A 19,346-nucleotide genomic window follows, 5' to 3' on the forward strand; every position below is an offset into this window, starting at 1 on the left:
AACATACACGTCTTATGTGGGACAACCCTGTGAGCGAGAGCCATTTAGAAATAACAGATGATTATTTCCCTCGTTTGTTTCAAATGAACATTTCAAATGGACATTTCGTTGTATTAAGCAGACACCACGTGTTTCGACCTAGACTTGCTGAGGCGCTTTGTAATATTTGTCGCAAGTATGGCAGAGGGCGGTGAGCAACAGCAGCTACCACAGGTTACACAGCATAAATATTTGCCTTCTGCAATCCCTTTACCTCCAAAACTTGAACTGAAATGTTGCACAGAATTGGAGAAGATTTAAAAGAAATTGGGACAATTATGTCATCGCTGCTAGACTGGTTGATGAGGAATCAAGTTTCAAGACAGCTACACTTTTGAGTGCCATAGGTAGTGATGCATTGGACATATTTGACGGATTTCATCTTGATAATGAGCAGGCCAAGGAAGATATAAATACAGTTTTAGGAAAGTTTGTTATCTACTGTGTAGGTGCCACAAATGAAACATATGAGAGATACTTGTTCAACAAACAAGATCAGGAAAATGGAGAGACATTTGATCACTACATAGCAGTGTTGAGAACACTAGTAAAATCATGCAATTATGGAGCCTTAGCTGACTCTCTGGTATGTGACAGAGTTGTGATGGGTATTCTGGATAGTGCTACGAGAAAGAGATTGTTGCAGTGTGAGGCACTTACTCTTGAGAAGTGTATTTCAATATGCAGAGCCTGTGTGAGTACAAACATTCAGATTCAAGAAATGAAAAGTGAACAGATTTCAGCTATTTCTAACAAACCTGGAAGACCTAAATCACGATCTGATTTGAATAAAAGAACTTTTGGTAAGTCAGATCAGAAGTTAGTAAACAATTGTCGTTTCTGTGGACAATCACACGACTATGACAGAAATAAATGTCCAGCTTTTGGAGCCAATTGCAATATCTGCCAGAGAGAAAACCATTTTGCCTTGAAGTGTACAGAGAAGGCCAAACCAAAGTCTGGTAAATTCAAACGGAAGAAGTCTAGAGTTAATCTTGTCGAGACAGACAAAAATGATTCAGATGATTCTGATGCCAAGAATGTGTTGACTGTTGGTGATAATGGACAAGAAACAGAGAGTGACTTTCCAAAAAAGCTTTTTGCAAGAATGCAGATTGATGACAACACTGTCAATTTCCAATTGGATTGTGGTACTACTGTAAATGTATTACCTAAACAGTTGTTTGATCGTGTGTTCAATGGACATGGGTGTTATCTTCAGTCAAACACAACATAAATCATGTATGACAACACATCACTGGAAGCTGTTGGAAAATGCAGAGTTCCGAGTTCGAAACCCCAAGATTGTTGATGTGAAAGAATTGCAGTTTGTTATTGTCAATGACAATGTGAAGCCAATCCTTGGTTCCCAGGCCATACAAGCTCTTCAGTTGATAACAGTAAATTATGAGAACATAATGTCTGTGGGTATGTCTGATGATATACTTGAAGAGTATGTGGATGTTTTCAAGGGTGAAGGGAAACTCGAAGGAAGTTTGCATTTAGAGATTGGCAAGACTGTTGAACCTGTTAAACTACCTTTAAGGAGAGTTCCTCTAGCTCTAAAACCCAAGTTAAAGTCTGAACTCAAGCGACTTGAGGGTATGGGAATTATTGAACAGGTGTATGTCCCTACAGATTGGATTTCAGCTATGGTTATTGTGACAAATCCAAGTGGGAAGATCAGTGTGTGTCTGGATCCCAAACCATTAAACAGGGCATTAAAGCGGAACCATTATCCAACACCAACTATAGAGGATTTGTTGCCAGACTTATCAGGAGCCAAAGTATTTACAGTTGTTGATGCTAAGAATGGTTTCTAGCATGTCAATTTAGATGATGAGAGTAGTATGTTGACTACTTTTGACACACCATGGGGTCGGTACCGGTGCAAAAGAATGCCATTCGGGATAGCTCCAGCCCCAGAAGAATTTTCAGAGACCTTTAGAATCTGCTTTGCAAGGTTTACAAGGTACAAAGGCAATACATGACATGTTGGTTTTCGGTGTTGGTGATACATTTGAAGAAGCACTTGATGACCATGATAGTTGAAATCTCTTCTCAACAGATGTAGAGAGAAAGGGATGAAGTTGAACAAGGACAAAATCAAGCTGAGGAAAACTGAAGTGTCATATATGGGTCACATCATTTCAGCTGAAGGTTTGAAAATCGATCCCTCTAAAGTGGAGGCAATTATGAAGATGCCAGATCCTGTAGACAAATCAGGCATTTAGAAGTGGAGGCAATTATCAAGATGCCAGATCCTGTAGACAAATCAGGCATTTAGAAGCTGTTGGGTATGACTAATTTTGTTCAATAGTTTGCCCCTCAGTTGTCTGAAGTTACAGCTCCATTACGAGAACTGTTGAATTCTGTTGGGATCCAGCAATTCATGGACAAGCTTTGAGTGAAGTGAAGAGGATCATATCTTCACCTTCTGTGCTCAAGTACTTCTCTAAAGATCTTGAAACTGTTGTGCAGTGTGACGCATCTGAAAAGGGTTTGGGTACTTGTTTAATGCAGAATGGGCAGCCAGTTGCGTATGCTTCTTGTGCTTTGACACAAACAGAAATGAGCTACGCACAAATTGAAAAGGAGTTATCAGCCATAGTGTTTGGTCTGGTGAAGTTTGATATGTATGTTTATGGCCGTAGTGTCAATGTTGAAACAGACCATAAGCCACTTGAGACTATTTTGAAGAAATCTATCCTTAATGCACCAAAACGTTTTCAGCGCATGATGCTCAGGTTGCAGAGGTACGACATTCATGTGGAGTGCAAGAAGGGGTACACAAATGTTCATGGCGGATACACTTAGCTGTGCATTTCTTACCAAGCCAACTACTTGTGATCTTGAAAAAGATGTTCAACATATCAATATGGTTGACTTTGTACCTGTATCATCCACAACTCTTGAGAAGATTCGATCTGCAACCAAGGTCGACCGTGATCTAGAAGTGTTGGCCAGAATTATAAGAGATGGCTGGCCGGAAGACAGTTCTAATGTACCAGTACCTTTGCTAAGGTATTTTACATTCAGAGATGAGCTGTCTGTGCAAGATGACTTGATTTTCAAGGGTGAATGACTCGTTGTTCCAATTTCAGTCAGATATGACGTACTCGAGAGATTGCATGCTAGTCATGTTGGTATCCAGGGATCTTTGAGGAGAGCCAGAGAAGTTGTTTACTGGCCTAACATGAACAAAGACATTGCTGAGTACATTAGCAAGTGTGACACATGTAACTTGTTTGGTCAAAGTTGGCAGAAAGTTGTTTCAGACCTTTTTGAACTAGATGGAAGAGACTATGTCATATGTGTTGACTATTACTCTGATTTTTTTGAGATTCACAGACTTCATGATAAGACTGCAAGTGAAGTGATCTCAAAATTGAAACAGAATTTTGCTCGCCATGGAATTCCTGGAGAATTAATGATAGATAATGGTCCGCCGTTTTCATCGAAAGCTTTTAGCAATTTTTCTGAAAGTTACGAGTTCACTCATGTTACCAGCTCACCACATTTCCCACAGTCTAATGGGAAAGTTGAAAATGCTGTCAAAACAGCAAAAAATCTCATGAGGAAAGCAATTGAGTCAAAGTCAGATCCATGTCTTGCTCTCCTTGACTGGAGAAATACACCACCTGAAAATATGGGAACTTCATTGGTGCAGAGACTGTTTGGTAGAAGGACTAGAACTCTTCTAACTTTAAATCAGAAACAGTTAACTCCAAAAATCTGCAAAGATGTGAAAAGAAAACTTCATCAGAAAAAGAAGAAGCAGGAATTTTATTTCGACAGAAAGGCTAAACCTCTTACACCTCTAGACAAAGGTGACATTGTGCTTTTAAAACCTTTTGGTAAAGATAAACATTGGAGAAAAGGTGAAGTCCAGGAGCATGTTAATGTCTGATCCTACAATGTGATGACGGAGGATGGTAGCACTTACAGAAGGAACAGGAAACATATCCGTGGTCCAAGACCATTCCATTTCAACTTGCAAACTGACATTCCGAGTGCATGTGCACCAAGTATGCCTGAGGTTCAGTCTGACATTACATCAACCAAGCCAGTCAATGGGACATTAAGTACTAGCAAACCTGAGGAGCAACCTCAACCAAATTAGACTGAGAGACAAACCAGGAGTGGGCGTATAATCAGAACTCCTCTGAAACTAAGAGACTATATTACATCTTAACTTGTTGGACGCTATGTGAAGTTCAGTTGTTTTTGTGGTTTTTTTTGTTTGAGTTAAGATATGAGTACAAGAGAACAAGAAGAGAGACTTTGATTTATTCATTTTTTGTTGCAGAAGGTCATGGTTAACATTCCAGGTTATGTTTTAATTTTTTTCATACCATCCTTGGTGTTGACATTGATCTAAAGGAGAGGGATGTAGCGGTATGCTTGTAAGGTCCATGTCAGGATGATCTCCCTTGTTCGCTCGTCATTATGGAACTCAAATAAAGAAGACACATGTTAATCGTCTTTGCCTTTTGCCTGAAACCACAGACGTAACAGGCTGGACAGAAAGGGAGTGCAAGATAAACGAATGATAAACATACTCACTTGATGGTTTTACATAAAAATTATGAATGAATGATCATACTGTGTATCTGTCTAGCCCCAAATGTAGTTTAGTTTTTCCCATTAGGTTTGATAATTTGTTGAGTATCCAAGATAAATATGGTGGTTCCATTCCGGAGATGAGTGTAAGAATCAATTTCTTGTGTCTTCTGATGTATAGTCTTTTGGCTCAAAGCAGACTGATGAATTGGAATGTTACTCGAAAACTAATAAGCATAACATACTCAGTGAAACGCTAATCATAATCAAAACATCATACCCACTCTGTGAGGTTTTTGGAGAATTTTTGTTTTAATAATAAAAAAGTTGTTAAACAAACTATCATTAAATTATTGACACAGTTCACTGTTTGTTATGAGGGAGGAGTGCAGCGAAAGGAACAGCCAGGTGTGCGAGAAAGCACAGCAAAGGTTAATGAATAAATTATGACTTTCTCCGAATTTTCGGCACTGGTGCACATGCTTCTTGACCAGTTGGCTGTAAGGTTGGACATAGACCAGTTGCCCTCTATCCTTACTTGGAAATCATCATATCTTTGCAGTTTTTAGCTCATGTGCAGGTTATTGTTGAATGAAATCACAGAAATCTGATCCTTCAGTATTGGAGAATAGACATGAAAACAATTAAATATTTTGATATGGCATTGTGATCCACTTAATTTGAATATATGTTGGTCGTTTGGCTCATTATCTAACCAAGAAATTTCATTATAAAATCTGTTATAATTTTTGCTATTTTTCTATTTGATGGATTTGTGCAGTGTTTGAAGAATCTTGTATAGGTTTTTATTTTCATGAACATTAAAAGAAAGGATGTGACTTTAATGTGGGTTTTTATTGTGAAATATTGATTTTAAATTCATGAATAATTGCTTGTTGAAACCAGTGCTTTGTTTTATATTATAACCACTTCCTATTTCATGGTGCATAACGCTGAAATGTGAAATAAATCATGATGAAGATTTTGCAGTTTTTTATTTACATATCTATCATTGATTTCATGTCATAAGGGTTGTTTGTATTTGTGATTTGTGGGAGTTTTCTTTCATCTCTATTATTTATAGTTAATTTTCAAACACACTCCTTCATGAGTTGACATTGTGGTACTGTGAACAAATTATTGGATTTTAATAATTCATTTCAGGTAGAAAATTCCCCAAACGTGCTCGTCACAAGATTATTGCTGAAGCTCGTTTTGATGGAGAGTTGCTTGCTACTGATCCAGTTGACCATGTGGAATCTCCAGACTTTACTCAAGAACTGGCATGGGAACTTGACAAGAAATCTCTCCAGCAGCACAGATTACAGAGAACGTCCATCAAGATCCAGTGTTTTGCCTATGATGTTCAAAGTACTTTGAAAGAGGCCATTGGCTATGTCATACTAGATTTGAGAGCTGCGACAACTAATAAACAGGTTTACACTCTCAACCAAAACTATTGCATGCACTGTTAAATCTTGTGTGAAATAGATGGTGACTTTTTGTTGCCGTGACAAAACACAACGTGTGTTAATTGCTGAAACATTGTGGAACTTGAAACTGTTAAAATGCTTTGAAACAGAACTTTGCTAATTTAATTTGGAAACATTTTTTCATTTTTGAATGTATTAAAATCTCTCATAGTTTAACAGGAAAGAGTTTGAAAAGTATCTTAAAGATCTGTCCTCATGTTTCTCAGGTTGCCAAGTGGCATCAGATCCTTCACTCAAAGTACCACAAGTCAAAGCCAGAAATACGTCTAGCATTATACCTAGATGATGACAAAAACCCATCACCAGGGATACTTCCAGGACTCAGTCCAGTCCGACCTATTGGTGTGTACACATTGCAAGTATTCAATTTATGCTGAGAGCCTTGCTTTGTTGTATGTTAGTGACAGTAATACTATTGTAGGTAGAAACCCATGCAGCTTTGGTGTAGAATTGATCTTCAGTTACCCATGCTTGTCGTACTGGGCAGCTAACAGGATTGGGTGATATTTTTATTGGTTGATAGATTTCATCTGCAAGTATGAATAGAGTGCAGAATTGTTGTGCACATTTCCAGTTTTCTCTTCCTGTTTTGTCAGTAAACAATTTCAAATGTCCAGCGTGTATACATACATTTCAGGGGATGGTGGAGTAGCTTAGTGGTTAACGCTTTCGTTTGTCGTGTTCAATTCCCCACATGGGAATAATGTGTGAAGCCCATTTTTTTTGTTCCCTTCCATGATATTGCTGAAGTAGTGCTATAAGCAACATAAAACCATACTCCGTCACTCTCATACTTTTAAACAACACTGTGCTTAGTTAACAGGACGTAATACATTGGAAGGCTGGTACAACTTCAAATTCACTAATTCTGTCAGTTTTAACTAGTTAATATTGTGTCAGTATTTATTTGAAGATGAGGCAGACTTGGCAAAAGGATTGCAACCACACACTCTCAAGCCAGCCCTGAATGAAGATGAAGGATATTACCAGATTGGTCCTGCCAAACGACACACAGAACAGTTTGTTTTGTCTGTGACTATTGCATATGCTGCAAATCTAGCCCAGGTAGGTTGTTACTTGTGTTGTGTGGGGCTATATCAACCAGGTTGTCCAGCTTTCACTGCCTACAGTTTTACATACTTGGTCTGTGTGCAGGATGTCCCAGCTCCGCTTCTAGAAAGAGCTGCTGAAACAAGTAACACTATATCAAAGCAAAGCATGCTGTTTTATTCAATAAGAATTAAGCGTGTCTTGGAAAACATGCTTCATGTACAATACGAAACTGTCCTGACATACATGTTGCAAGGTCTTCTTCAATCCTGATGTAGCAGCGCTTGCATTTAGGACATCTTGCTTCAGCTGTCTAGAAGGCAGCATGACCTAACATACTCAACCCAAGCTGGCCTTTCCTGAGAAAATCTGATCTTGAAGTATACCACTGAAAACTAATGGAGAGCAACCAAACCATGGAATATGTTATGAATATGTACACAATTAATTTAGAAATAGCCAAACACATTACAAGGAAGATAAAATCACAATAAAGTTGTCATCATAACAACCTGCCTCATTTTCCATGGAAGCAACCTCATAAAATCATGAAGACAAGTGCACATGAACTTTGTTGCCACCTAAATAGAATATGGTAGGTTTTAAGCATTATGTGAGGACATCATGTCTCTTCCACAATATGTTACTTTGTACTTTCTGTTAAATAATGCACAGAATTACAAATATGTGTTATATAATCAGTTTGAACAACACAGATCCTGTCTGTATAGATTCTTCAATATGAGTGCTCATGTAGCCAGTCACAGGTAACATCTGTACCTTTGTTTTCCAGTTGATTCCAAGCACCTTGCCACTGCCTGCTAGTGGAGGCTACTTCTTCTACTACTCACTCCTGGGCAATGATGTGACCAATGAGAGTTTCACCGACCTCATCAACCCAAGCTTCCCCGCTGAGCGGGCATCTGTGAGACTGCGGAGCAGTGTTGATGCACTTAGAGTTTTCTTTAATAGTCAGCCAGGCATACAGGTAACAAACATCTTCAACAAACACCTTTCTGTACTGCTACGCTTCACCTCCAGTTCAGTGTGGGATGGGGACAAGCTTTGTTCTCTACAACCCTCAAATTTTAACTATAATTAAAATTTTTCCTTATCCTGACTCGTGCTTATTACGCTTATCTCCACCCTGAATGCGAAGATAGTGGAACACTTGAAATCCCTTGACGTTCCCTTCTGTTTGAAGCTGATGTACAATACACTCACCCACTGGAAGCCTCCCTTTCCCGCCATTACAGTCATATGACCAGCCATGCTTGCCACTCTCTCTTTCATCGCCCAACAAGGATGGTACGATACACTTTGAGTCCCAATATGGTGTCTAAGTTTTCCTTATTTTTTGGTCCTTTAAACTAAATTGTGTTGTATTTGGGTTTTGGATTGTATTTGCCATGATATGTAATGAGTGTTGAAATATATGTTTTTCATGTGTTTTGGGCACATGTTTTTCAACTTAGACTTGGGTTTAGTTGACAAAATCATGCTGCCAATGTAAGTTATGGCTGTCGGTGGTTGATCCGCATATATTATGTCCTGCATGCAAATCTGTTTATTCTTCCAGTGTTTGCTCTGAACTTTGCAAGAATTTATCTGATACAGATTTTGCTTTATATTTATATACTGTTCAGAGGCATGCTAAGGACAAACAACATAAGCTCTCACAAGTCCTATCTAATAAATGGGTTGATTCTGCATGTGTTGACCGCTGCTGCATGGTGGTCATAACAAGAAGCCTTTCTCTAGATCTCAGAAGAGGATGCTATCAGAATTGCGATCATAATAAAACATAAAAAGTTGAAGTCGTCGTCTAAGACCAACTACGAGATCATCGCTGAAACAATGTCATCTCTGAAGGGAACGATGATATCGTTCCACCTGACGATCAGAAGAACAGTCTTACAACAGTGTTATTACAGTGTTGATGATCTGAAGATGAAACGATTCCAGGACCTACATCTTCAATACAGAAAAGCGTGTACCTTTTCATACTACCTCACAGACTGCCTTCATGAATATATGCTGCAGATAACTTTCATCACTCATACTGGCCAGGGAGAGAATGTTTTCCAGTACTCACTGAGGAACTAGGACAACCATCACTGAGACTCCAAGAATGGAAGAACCTACTCATCCATCTGCACACCAATCAAGCACTTGCACATCGCTCCTCATAGGGCAATAAATGGATGTGATTTGAGACATACCCCAAACGGAAGGGCTTCATTGTAACGAAAGACACACATCCTCAAGGAGCAGACTACTTATGTCCCCTATGGCATAATGAACACCAAACCTACGGCATAATAGACTTAACGGTTCTACACTATCAACCTACTTAGCAGCAGTCAGCTCTGTCATCACCAGGAGATATGGGATCAAGTTGATGAAAATGCCGGTTTTACTTGCCCTACTTCTCTCATTCACTCTGGAAGACCAACAACACAGATTTAAGGCAACATCTTGGGACATGAATGTTGTACTTCAACATCTCACCAGTGATACTTACAGGCCTCTAGATCGGACATTCTTCGAACTGTTGACACAGACAACAGTGGTTCTAAGAGCCATAGCTACAGCTGCATGGACTGATCATCGTGAGATTGGGCACCAAGGACTACGATGAGATTTTATCACCTAAAATCAACTGCCTGGACAACTGGCACAATTCCACATCTGGGCATCTTCCCCAGTCAGAGCATTGAAAATACATCTTCAGTGAACCAAGTTGAGGAGACAAATGTTCAAGTACCTACTCATCCCACTATCTACTGAGACACCTACGGAAGTATCCTGCAACACTATCTCAGTATGGATGAGAGCCTAATATACTGCGGGCTTACAAAGCAGGAGGATTCCAACCTCCATGAGCCTCCATCCCCCATGAAGTGAAAACCTTGGTGTTGGCACTGGCTATACACTGAAACTGCTTGCTAACAACTATAATGGAGGTTTGCTTTGGGAAATCAGATTCAGTGTTTACCAACCACTACCTACGGGACCTTGCCACAGAGGACAAAACTGGCATTCACCAATTTGGGCCACTTGTCGGACAAGTACTAATGGTTCCACAAAGGCGTAAAGGTTTCACTCACCCTTTTATCACGACTTGTTGAGACCAAGACACTCTGCGGAATATAATGGTCGAGAGTCCATGCACACGTCTTGGACAGGCTAGCATGGCTGATTATGACCCTGTGCTCATAAATAAGATACTTGTACATGAAGAAGGGTTGCAACTGCTTGTGATAATATTCTTGACTTACAGTTGCATTAGACACTAGCAGGACTTTAGTTGATCTATATATCATCACATTCCAGTCAACGAATGCTTCAAGAGAAGACAAGTAAAACTGGATGTGATCCCCCCATCACACACATGAACATTAGAAGCACAGGACCGAACTACCGTCGTTACAGTTTCCAAAGGGGGGAAGTACTGGATGGCAGCCAACAGGATCCAGCATGGCCTGACTGACAGCAGTTTCTGTCAGATTCTGTAAGCATAATAAGCATGAGTCAGGAATAAGGGAAAATATGTAAATTTCTGAATAAAATTGATATTTTATGCTTATCATGACTCATGATGTCAACCCCTCCCAGCCACCCCTCTCAGGTACACTGAATTCCCAGTAATTCTTGTGTCAGGCTAATGAGATTTCGGAGAGAGTGGCATTGTGACCATATTGGCAGAAAAGGGAGGCTTCTGGTGGATGAGTGTATTGTACGTCCGTTTCAATTAGATTTCAGTTGATTTCAAGTAGCAATTTTCATTATGAGTTTAATGTTCAAAATGTTTTCTTAATTCCAAAAACCAAATCTGCAATAAGAGATGAAGCAATGATGGTTCTGATTGCCTCTGAATTCAAAATGTGTAATTATGCAGTGTAATATGTATCTCAATAACCCTTTGTGTATTGCAATATATTGTGGGTCATCATTGTGAGTGTTACAGTGGTCTGGTTACATCAGATTTTGCAGTCTAAGAGCATTCTGAATCTGTGCCTTTGACAAGAATCTTTCCCCAACTCTCACAGTCCAAAACAAATGAAATCCTGAATGGTTTAGAATTCGAAGTTGTAATTGGAGTCGATATTAGCCATTGTCTTTATGAATTCTGGGAAATCAGTAATGCAGTGTTTGTTTGACTCCGATTAAATTTTTCAGGGTTGACTATGGTGAAGCTGTGTTTGTTTTGGTTGGGACATACTACAGTATTCAGTCGGTGTGCTGTAACTGTCCTATAGAATGGGTTCCATCATTTACAGATACATCTGTGTTGTGGAGATCAGTCTCTAGGCAGCTGTGAGGTTCCATTAGCTTCACTTATCAAGAAGGGCAGCACAGAGATCTACATGAAGCCAGTTACCATAGACGGAGCCTTCCAGGTCAGCCAGATGTTACTTTTGTTTGTTTGTTGTCTGGCACCAGTGTCAGCAATTTTCTAGATATGGTGCTGTGGTAATCAGGACCAACCATCCCATGCTTGACTTCATGAACATTGAGCAACGCAGCTGGGATGCGACGACATGAATCATCAAAGTTTGGAGGCCTGAAGTGATGATGTTGGTTGCCTCTTATGAGAAGCAGCATATCTCTCCTGTGGTTGACATGGATCTACAGTTGATAGATGATAGCTGCCAAGAGACACTGATAGTTCGGTCCTAGTTCAATAGTTTGTTACCCTCACTGGTGCTTTGTATTAATGTGCCTAAATATTGGTGACTGGGTTAATATTTACAGTCACGTCGGCAATATTTCACCCATATCGTGACTAAATGAAGTTGTTAATTCACTAAGAGTACACGTACATTATGAAAACCTGTCAACAAAGTACAGTAAACCGATGAGAATTTCACAGTATTTTAGAACTAAAACTAGCATCTCTTTCCAAAAGCCGATTTCAAAATCAGACAAGACAGTGTAAAATGGGCTATAGAATACAACCAAAGGTAGATCACCATATTAGTAACCGTTGGGACTTACAGTACATTTGCTTCCTGCATGGACGCTAATTGCATTTTTACCATCCCTTCAGCTGTTGTCTATTTAGACACATTGAGCCATACATTAAAAATTGTACACATGCTTCGATATGAAACAGTGGAAAGTTTTAATTTACTTTGAATGTTTTGGGACTTGCGTACCCTCTCAGGAGGGACAAAACAAGGACACACAAACATCTTCAGTTACTTCACTATCTATGTGAATAGCTTTGATATATGACAAGCTACATTTCACTAACTGTTAAAGTGAATTCAACACCAAACCAATATGCTCGTCTTCATCAGGGTATCAGTGCACCTGACCCGTGAAGGTCCCGGGGTAGAATAGGCCTTCAGCAACCCATGCTTGCCATAAAAGGCGACTCAGCTTGTCGTAAGAGGCGACTAACGGGATCGGGTGGTCAGGCTCGCTGACTTGGTTGACACATGTCATCGGTTCCCAATTGCGCAGATCGATGCTCATGTTGTTGATCACTGGATTGTCTGGTCCAGACTCGATTATTTACAGACCGCCGCCATATAGCTGCAATATTGCTGAGTGCGGCGTAAAACTAAACTCACTCACTCACTATCAGTGCACCTGATTAAGCTGCTGTATCCTGAACTGTTTCTGATGTTCAGGCTAGCTAAACTCGACACGTTCGTAGCCCTACAAACTTCTTAAGCCCATTCTTAACACATTGGCTCCGATCAAAGTTTAAAATTTTTAGGAGTACGAATGTTTCAAGAATAATGGCCCAGTGTGACGTAAGCCCTGGATGACTCACATCAGATGTTTCTTCTTCAGCTGATTCCACCAAACAAAACCAAACAGCAGCTGCCCCCGATGGCTTCTGATCTTACCCCGAATGTTGGTGTATCTGTTGTTCTTAGGAAGGAGGATATGGTAAGATGGGAAAGAGAGTTGGTTTCAAGGAGTAGTGTCTTATGTGTAGTACAGCACTATACATGTGTCTGGTGTTATACAGTAAGTTGATATGAAATCCTGGACATATATACTGTATTTGTTGAAGTTATGGCTCGCTCCACTTATCACCCTCTGGTCATCTGATAGATAAAACTGTGAGTGATTTCAATAAGCAACCCTTACTTGACTGAAACGTACATCACAGTCCACATATGCTTTGTACCCTACAGATTCGTTCTGAGTAAAACAGAGAATGGGTACATGATAGCCATGTAACTATTATTGCCTTTTCGTAATATCTTTTTTTTTATAAACATTCGAGCTAAGTTTGTTCACTATTTAAAAAAAATTGTCATTTTGCATGTAATATGAAAAGGCTATCACCATTAAGAATTTCCTGAAAGCTAAGAGTTTTCATTACGGCATTTATGGTGGTTCCTATTCATCACACAAAGATTAACGAATCTGAAATGTGTTCATACTTCAGGCTACAATGACTCCTGTAAAGGACACATCGGCTGTTGTGGGTGCCTCCCCAATATTAAAGGGGCACCCTGACCATCATAGTCCAACACATGCTGAGGTTGCTCAGCCTGTAAGACCCAAGGTGACTCAGGCAAAGCCAAGACAAGAAGAAGTGAAGGTCAAGGCCAAAGAGAAGGAGAAAGATGAGGATGATTACACTGAAACATTTGAGGATGAAAATACACCTGACAATGTCAGTGACCTTGGGGAAGACAAACAATATCATGGTAACTGATACTGCCTTTCTGTATGTGATTTTTGCTAAAGTAGTCTGTTTTGATAAGGTCTTCGATTTGTGGTATGGAAATAAGTTACTGTGTTTTTCCATTTAGCGACTATTTGATGTTGTTGTAAAAGGTATGAGTATCTTCATATCTAACAAATATTGGTGAAACACACCAATTAATTACAAGCTGTTGCTGGTCAGGGAAAGGTTTTGGTTGAAAAATCAAGTGATACATGTTTCCTGTTTCAGTTAAACAGCTGAGTGGTGAAGTGGCTCCCCCTGTTGAGAGTGTGCAGCCAGAACAGAACCAGTACCCAACAACAACAGTACTACACAGTGCAGGTAATCAAGATACTAGTATCTTTAAGACAGATGTCAGTGGTTGTAATGACACAGCAGTGTATGGATGTGGGCTGTGTATGACTGAATCCTATTTTCAAATCCCAGATCATGACAGGTTTCAGGTCATGCTCCTTTCATGATCTGTCGGAAACATTTTGATGATGATGAAAACTCCTTTCAAAATAATGTCTTCCTTCAAAGGATAACTTATGTCTGTGATTTGTATCATTCAGAACATATCAAAATGATACCCAAGGCATTATGCTTTAGGCATTTTAATTGAAAAGCTAATTTGTTAGACTTTAGTCTTTTTCACAGCATTACGCAATTATGTGTGCACACTTGTTACTTGCATTTATCCGCTTATACTTTGTTGTTTAGCAGGGTTAAATGTATTTTGGCAATTTATTATCGCCCGTGCATTTATATTTTGCATATTGTGTGTTCAATTGCGTATGTTTTCTGCACATCAGTTACCATTAGTTTGGTTCTGATTGTTACAGTTTCACCTCTGCATCACATACTCCATGGGACAAACGGGTTAAGTCGGGGGATATACCCTCTTCTCCCTCTTCCTATTTCTCTATGCCCCTACCCCGCACCAGCATTTGCAGCAGCAAATGTCGTCGGTCTGGTTCCTCCATGAGCAGGAGCTCGGCATCTGTTCCTCTGATCTTGGCGGTCCGGGGTTGTTTGAGAGAGAGTAGGGGGCACCCGACCCTTGGGTTTAGGCTCAGGCACGGGTGCTGTCCCCGTGGGAGTGTCAGATCCAAGCCATGGCTTTGGTTTCGTTTTCTCCGCTGGCCCCAAGGTTCTGCACTGAGCACCGGCTCGAGTGCAGTTCCGCTTGCTGGCGATGGGTCTCGTACCGTTGGTCACCAGCAACCTAACTGGTGGTTCTCAAGCACCGGCTTTGCCGCCTGAATCGGTACCGCTCAGTGCATCGGGGGTCCCTGCTTCGGCAGTTGATCCCACAGGGTCTCGACGCCCTAGTTCTTTGGTGAACTAAGGGTAGGCCAATTCGGAAGCTTTTCGCTCGAATCGTCTCTGGGGCATGTACGCGAATGGATCGCTGTAGCACTGACGCCAGTGGTCGTCCCATCGGATGCACCCGATCCCGCGGAGTTTTGTCTTTCTGGGAAGCGTTTACTCCGTGCAGGGTAGCTGAGATCCAGCTGCGCATATTACCTTCGCTTATAAGCGAAGTCGTTATCCTATTCAGTACTCAGTCAGGTTGCTGCTCGCGGTTTGATCTCCTGGAGCTCAACCGCCGCTACTTGATGGGAGAGAATGCGCTATTTGACTCTCCTGTTGTCAACGAGTGTGTCTACTCGACGAGTGCGTCTACGCCTCGATCGCACTTGGAGGGTCGTCGGGCCACAGTCAGGTGTCGGCTTACCATTCCCTTGAGGAGCGGTATCGAAATGCCTTGCAGCAACTTAAGGTTGCGCTACACTGTCTACCTTGCTGTCCTGCAGAGGCAGCTGGTATCACAGGAGACAGGTACGAGGAAGTTACCTTGTCCATGTTAGTGCTGGATCTCAGACAGTGGTGGTTACGTCTGGTAGACGTGTTAGCGACTTACACGTCATGTTAGTGTGGCAGCTCACGGAGTTCTATTCACACGTGTGACTCAATGCGCTTGCGCGAGTCTGATGATATGTGCCGTGATGGCCCTTTGTAGGCTATGGCTCTCTGTTGCTAGATTTTCACTGGCAACACAGCAGGCACTACTGTTCCTACATTTCCGGCTGGGCTCTCTCCTGTTTCCGGGGGGCTTTGACAGTAGTTAGGGATGCTGCAGAGGCTGTTAGTCAGTTCAAGGACTCTGACTCGAACAACTGTCCACCTCTTGCACATGGCCTCCGGTCCTTGGCTTGAGCTACCCAGCGACTCAATCAAGGATGCGCTGCACTGGACTGATTCACTACAGGCACGAAAGGACGCGAACCTCCTGAGCCGTAATTGTCCTGCTGCATGCGGCAGTCTCTCTGCCTTCAGCCGGGACATATTGCTTTTTGTCTGAAGTACCTGTGGTGGCCTCCTTCCGTTATTCCTTCGGAACCCTGGGTTCTGTCCACACTCAGGGATGGCCACATGCCACAGTGGAAGCTGTGGAATCCTTTTGCCGGGATTCGCTGCACTCCAGTGACTGAAGTGCTGGAAAAGGTAACAATACCACGTTCCACAATCCAGCCCTTACTGTACATGGCAGCTGTAGAGATTGGGCCAGGAGATTATGGGGTTCTATTCCATTTCTTTCCTGGCTACCAAGAAAGACGGAAGATTTAGACCCATTCTAAAATTCAAGTGTCTGAACAGCATGATAGAGGTGCGTCTGTCAAGATGGAGACACTACGGTCAGTGGTCTCATCTGTAGAGGCAGGGGACTGTTTCCCATCAATCGACCTCAAAGATGCATACCTCCACGTACAGATGTATCCCGAGTTCAGGAAATACCTCATGTTTTCCGTCGACGGCATCTCCAAGACGCCAAGGGTCTTCACTAGTACCAGCTCAGGTCGCCAGGGCACAGGGAAGCTTTTGTTTCCCACACCTGGATGACTGGGTCCCCAGGGCGCTCTCCCAACACCTAAGTCGAGAATCCACACAGTGGGTGATGGATATTCTTCCCAGGTGAGGTTGGGTTATCAATTTAAAAAATAATAATAGTCAGAACTGGTGCCGACACAGGATCTGGTTTTCTTGGGGATGAGGTTGAGACAACCCGAGAGAATGCGTCCCATTCAGCAGGCGTTGGCACAGCAGTGGTCCCACTCGGAGAGCTATGAGAAGAATCTGGCTGTTCTCCAGTGGTTGATTCCCCACTTCCGGTGGCGGAACGACACCGAGAACCTGTCCAAAGGTTTTCTTCTGGCAACTCCGGTGCTGTCGCTCACAATTCAGACAGATGACTTCCTCACAGGGTGGGGGGCATCCTGGACGACCTCAGTGTCTGGCCTATGGTGCGAGCACGAGGCGACCTTGCACATCAATGTGCTAGAATTGAATTGGTATTATCTCTCAGTTGTTTGGGTTGTTTCCAGGTGGATCTGTTTGCCTCTCGGGTGACAAATCAGATTCCGGTGTTTGTCCTCGGATTCTGGTTCCGAGAGCGTTTTGCCGACATCAGTTGCAGACATAATTCTGGCCTCGTGGAGGGATCCCACGAACATACAGTATGAGGATAGTTGGGCCTGTTATGTGCGCTGGTGTGGAAGTAGAGGGATTCTCAATTCCTTAGTTGGAGTGTTGGAGTTTTTACAGTCTCGATCAGAATCCGGCTTAAATCGCTTCTACTATTCGAGGCTACTCCACGGCTATTTCAGCCTTCCACATACCCGTTAAGGGTGCCTTGTTGGGACAATACCCCCGGGTACAGCATTTTCTTGCAGGCGTGGACAGACTGCGTCTGGTCGTTAGATTTGTCTAGAGTATTGGAATGGTTGCCCACTCCTCTCGTTTATGACTTGGCCAACAACTGTTAAGTTGGAAAACGGCTTTTTTAGTGGTGGTTACGTCTGGTAGACGTGTTAGCGACTTACACGTCATGTTTTCAGATCCATAAGGATCGGGTTAGCATACGCTTACCAGATTCATACTGCCCAAAGATCGATCATTCGCTTCGTATGACTGCGCCTATCAATCTACCTGTGTGTATGCTGCCTGCATCGTCTGATAATACATACCGTAAGGTTCATGTATTAGACTTTAAGAAAACTCATAAAGTTATATTAAGAGAGTAGCCTTACTCCGTAAGGAGAAACAGCTATTTTGCTGTTGTGGAGGCAGCAAAGCTGGTTGCAAGAGTTATCTGCTCTTGACTGTAGGGGGCCTGGGGGCCCTGTAAAGGTGATCCCTCAAGACAAAAACGAGTTTTTTGTTTTGTAAATATTTTATCATCAAAATAGTTACAACTGTCATCGGCATTTTAATGGACATAAAGGAGGGCCCCCAAGGACCCCAAGGAGGACTTTCTTCAAAGAATTCATAACCTCTACAGGTTTGCTTAAGTTTCTTTGGGATATGGTTCAGCACACCTGGTTCTGAACAATTGGTGAATCAAGATTCAACCTAAAATATCTTAAGTGCTACTCTCACCATTGAAACTGAGATTGGCAATGCCTTCTAGGACTGCAAACCTCCACCAAGGATATACAAGAAGGGCAAGGTTACAATTATGGCTGCTTCAACGGGTTTTGAATCTACGTCTGAACGATACTGTTACCAGAGAATCTGAAACCATATCTCCTATGGTTAAGCCCTTAATCAAATGTCTGCATAGGAACTGCAACACTCATCTTTATGTGGACGCATCCCTTCAAAGGTGGGGTGCTCTTTTTGATAATAAAGTGGCAGCAGGGACATGGTCCAAACAGGATTGCTGGTTGCACATCAGTCAGTTGGAAATGAAGGCAGTAATCAGTGTGATACAACATTGGTTGCAAGCGTTGCAAGGAATGCAATACTCATGGTCCATACAGACAACTCCACAGTGGCATATTACATAACAAGCAAGGATCAACAAGATCGTTAAATCTTCAACTGAGTTTTCAACCATTGAACATAGTTGACGAGTTGAACATTTACATAAAAGCATGTCATATTCCATTAGCAAAGAACATTTATGCTGATGCTCTCTCTCATCCGAGCATTTCAGCTCATCACTTGACAGGATCTCCACTCATAGATGTATTTGCAACTCAGTTCAACAATCAGATAAAAATATTCATTTCTCCATTCTTGGATGTTCAAGCATGGGCAGCAGAAGCCCTCTGCATCTGGGAAGGCCTGAATGCACATGCATGCCGACATCCGGTATTAGTAACTCAAGTATTAGCGAAATCAAATAGACAGCAGCATTAAAACTGACTTTGGTTACGCCTCAATGGCCAGCAAGAGTGTGGTTTCCTGCATTCATTCATTCAAATCCAACAATTAAACTACCAGATTAGTTGAATCTGCTAGCACACCAAACACGCACACAAGAATCCAGGAATATTCTAGTTACACATATGGATTGTATCACAATATGTTGAAAAAATGGGGCTATTCCACAAGAGCAGCCAATACAGCTACTTTTTCTCCGTGCAGATATATGCACAAAATTTGTATGATGACAAATGGAAACGGTTTGAAGCTTATGTAAAGCGCAGAGGATTTGCTGTGTCTAAAGCATC

The 19,346-nt window shown here is 41.7% G+C and overlaps 1 protein-coding gene across 1 annotated transcript in view; it reads left to right on the forward strand.

Annotated features, from left to right (window-relative positions):
- LOC137278484 (centrosomal protein of 120 kDa-like) overlaps positions 1-19,346 on the forward strand; it is a 35,105-nt gene that overhangs the window by 1,252 nt on the left and 14,507 nt on the right. Inside the window, exons 2-9 of the mRNA XM_067810838.1 lie at positions 5,767-6,038; positions 6,302-6,437; positions 7,009-7,160; positions 7,939-8,133; positions 11,429-11,548; positions 12,954-13,052; positions 13,561-13,825; positions 14,074-14,166. Of these exons, the coding sequence (XP_067666939.1) occupies positions 5,767-6,038; positions 6,302-6,437; positions 7,009-7,160; positions 7,939-8,133; positions 11,429-11,548; positions 12,954-13,052; positions 13,561-13,825; positions 14,074-14,166 (1,332 nt within the window). The remainder of the gene's footprint in view (positions 1-5,766; positions 6,039-6,301; positions 6,438-7,008; positions 7,161-7,938; positions 8,134-11,428; positions 11,549-12,953; positions 13,053-13,560; positions 13,826-14,073; positions 14,167-19,346) is intronic.

Source organism: Haliotis asinina, chromosome 3, assembly GCF_037392515.1.
Source record: "Haliotis asinina isolate JCU_RB_2024 chromosome 3, JCU_Hal_asi_v2, whole genome shotgun sequence".
In the NCBI taxonomy this organism is placed as follows: Eukaryota; Metazoa; Mollusca; class Gastropoda; order Lepetellida; family Haliotidae; genus Haliotis; species Haliotis asinina.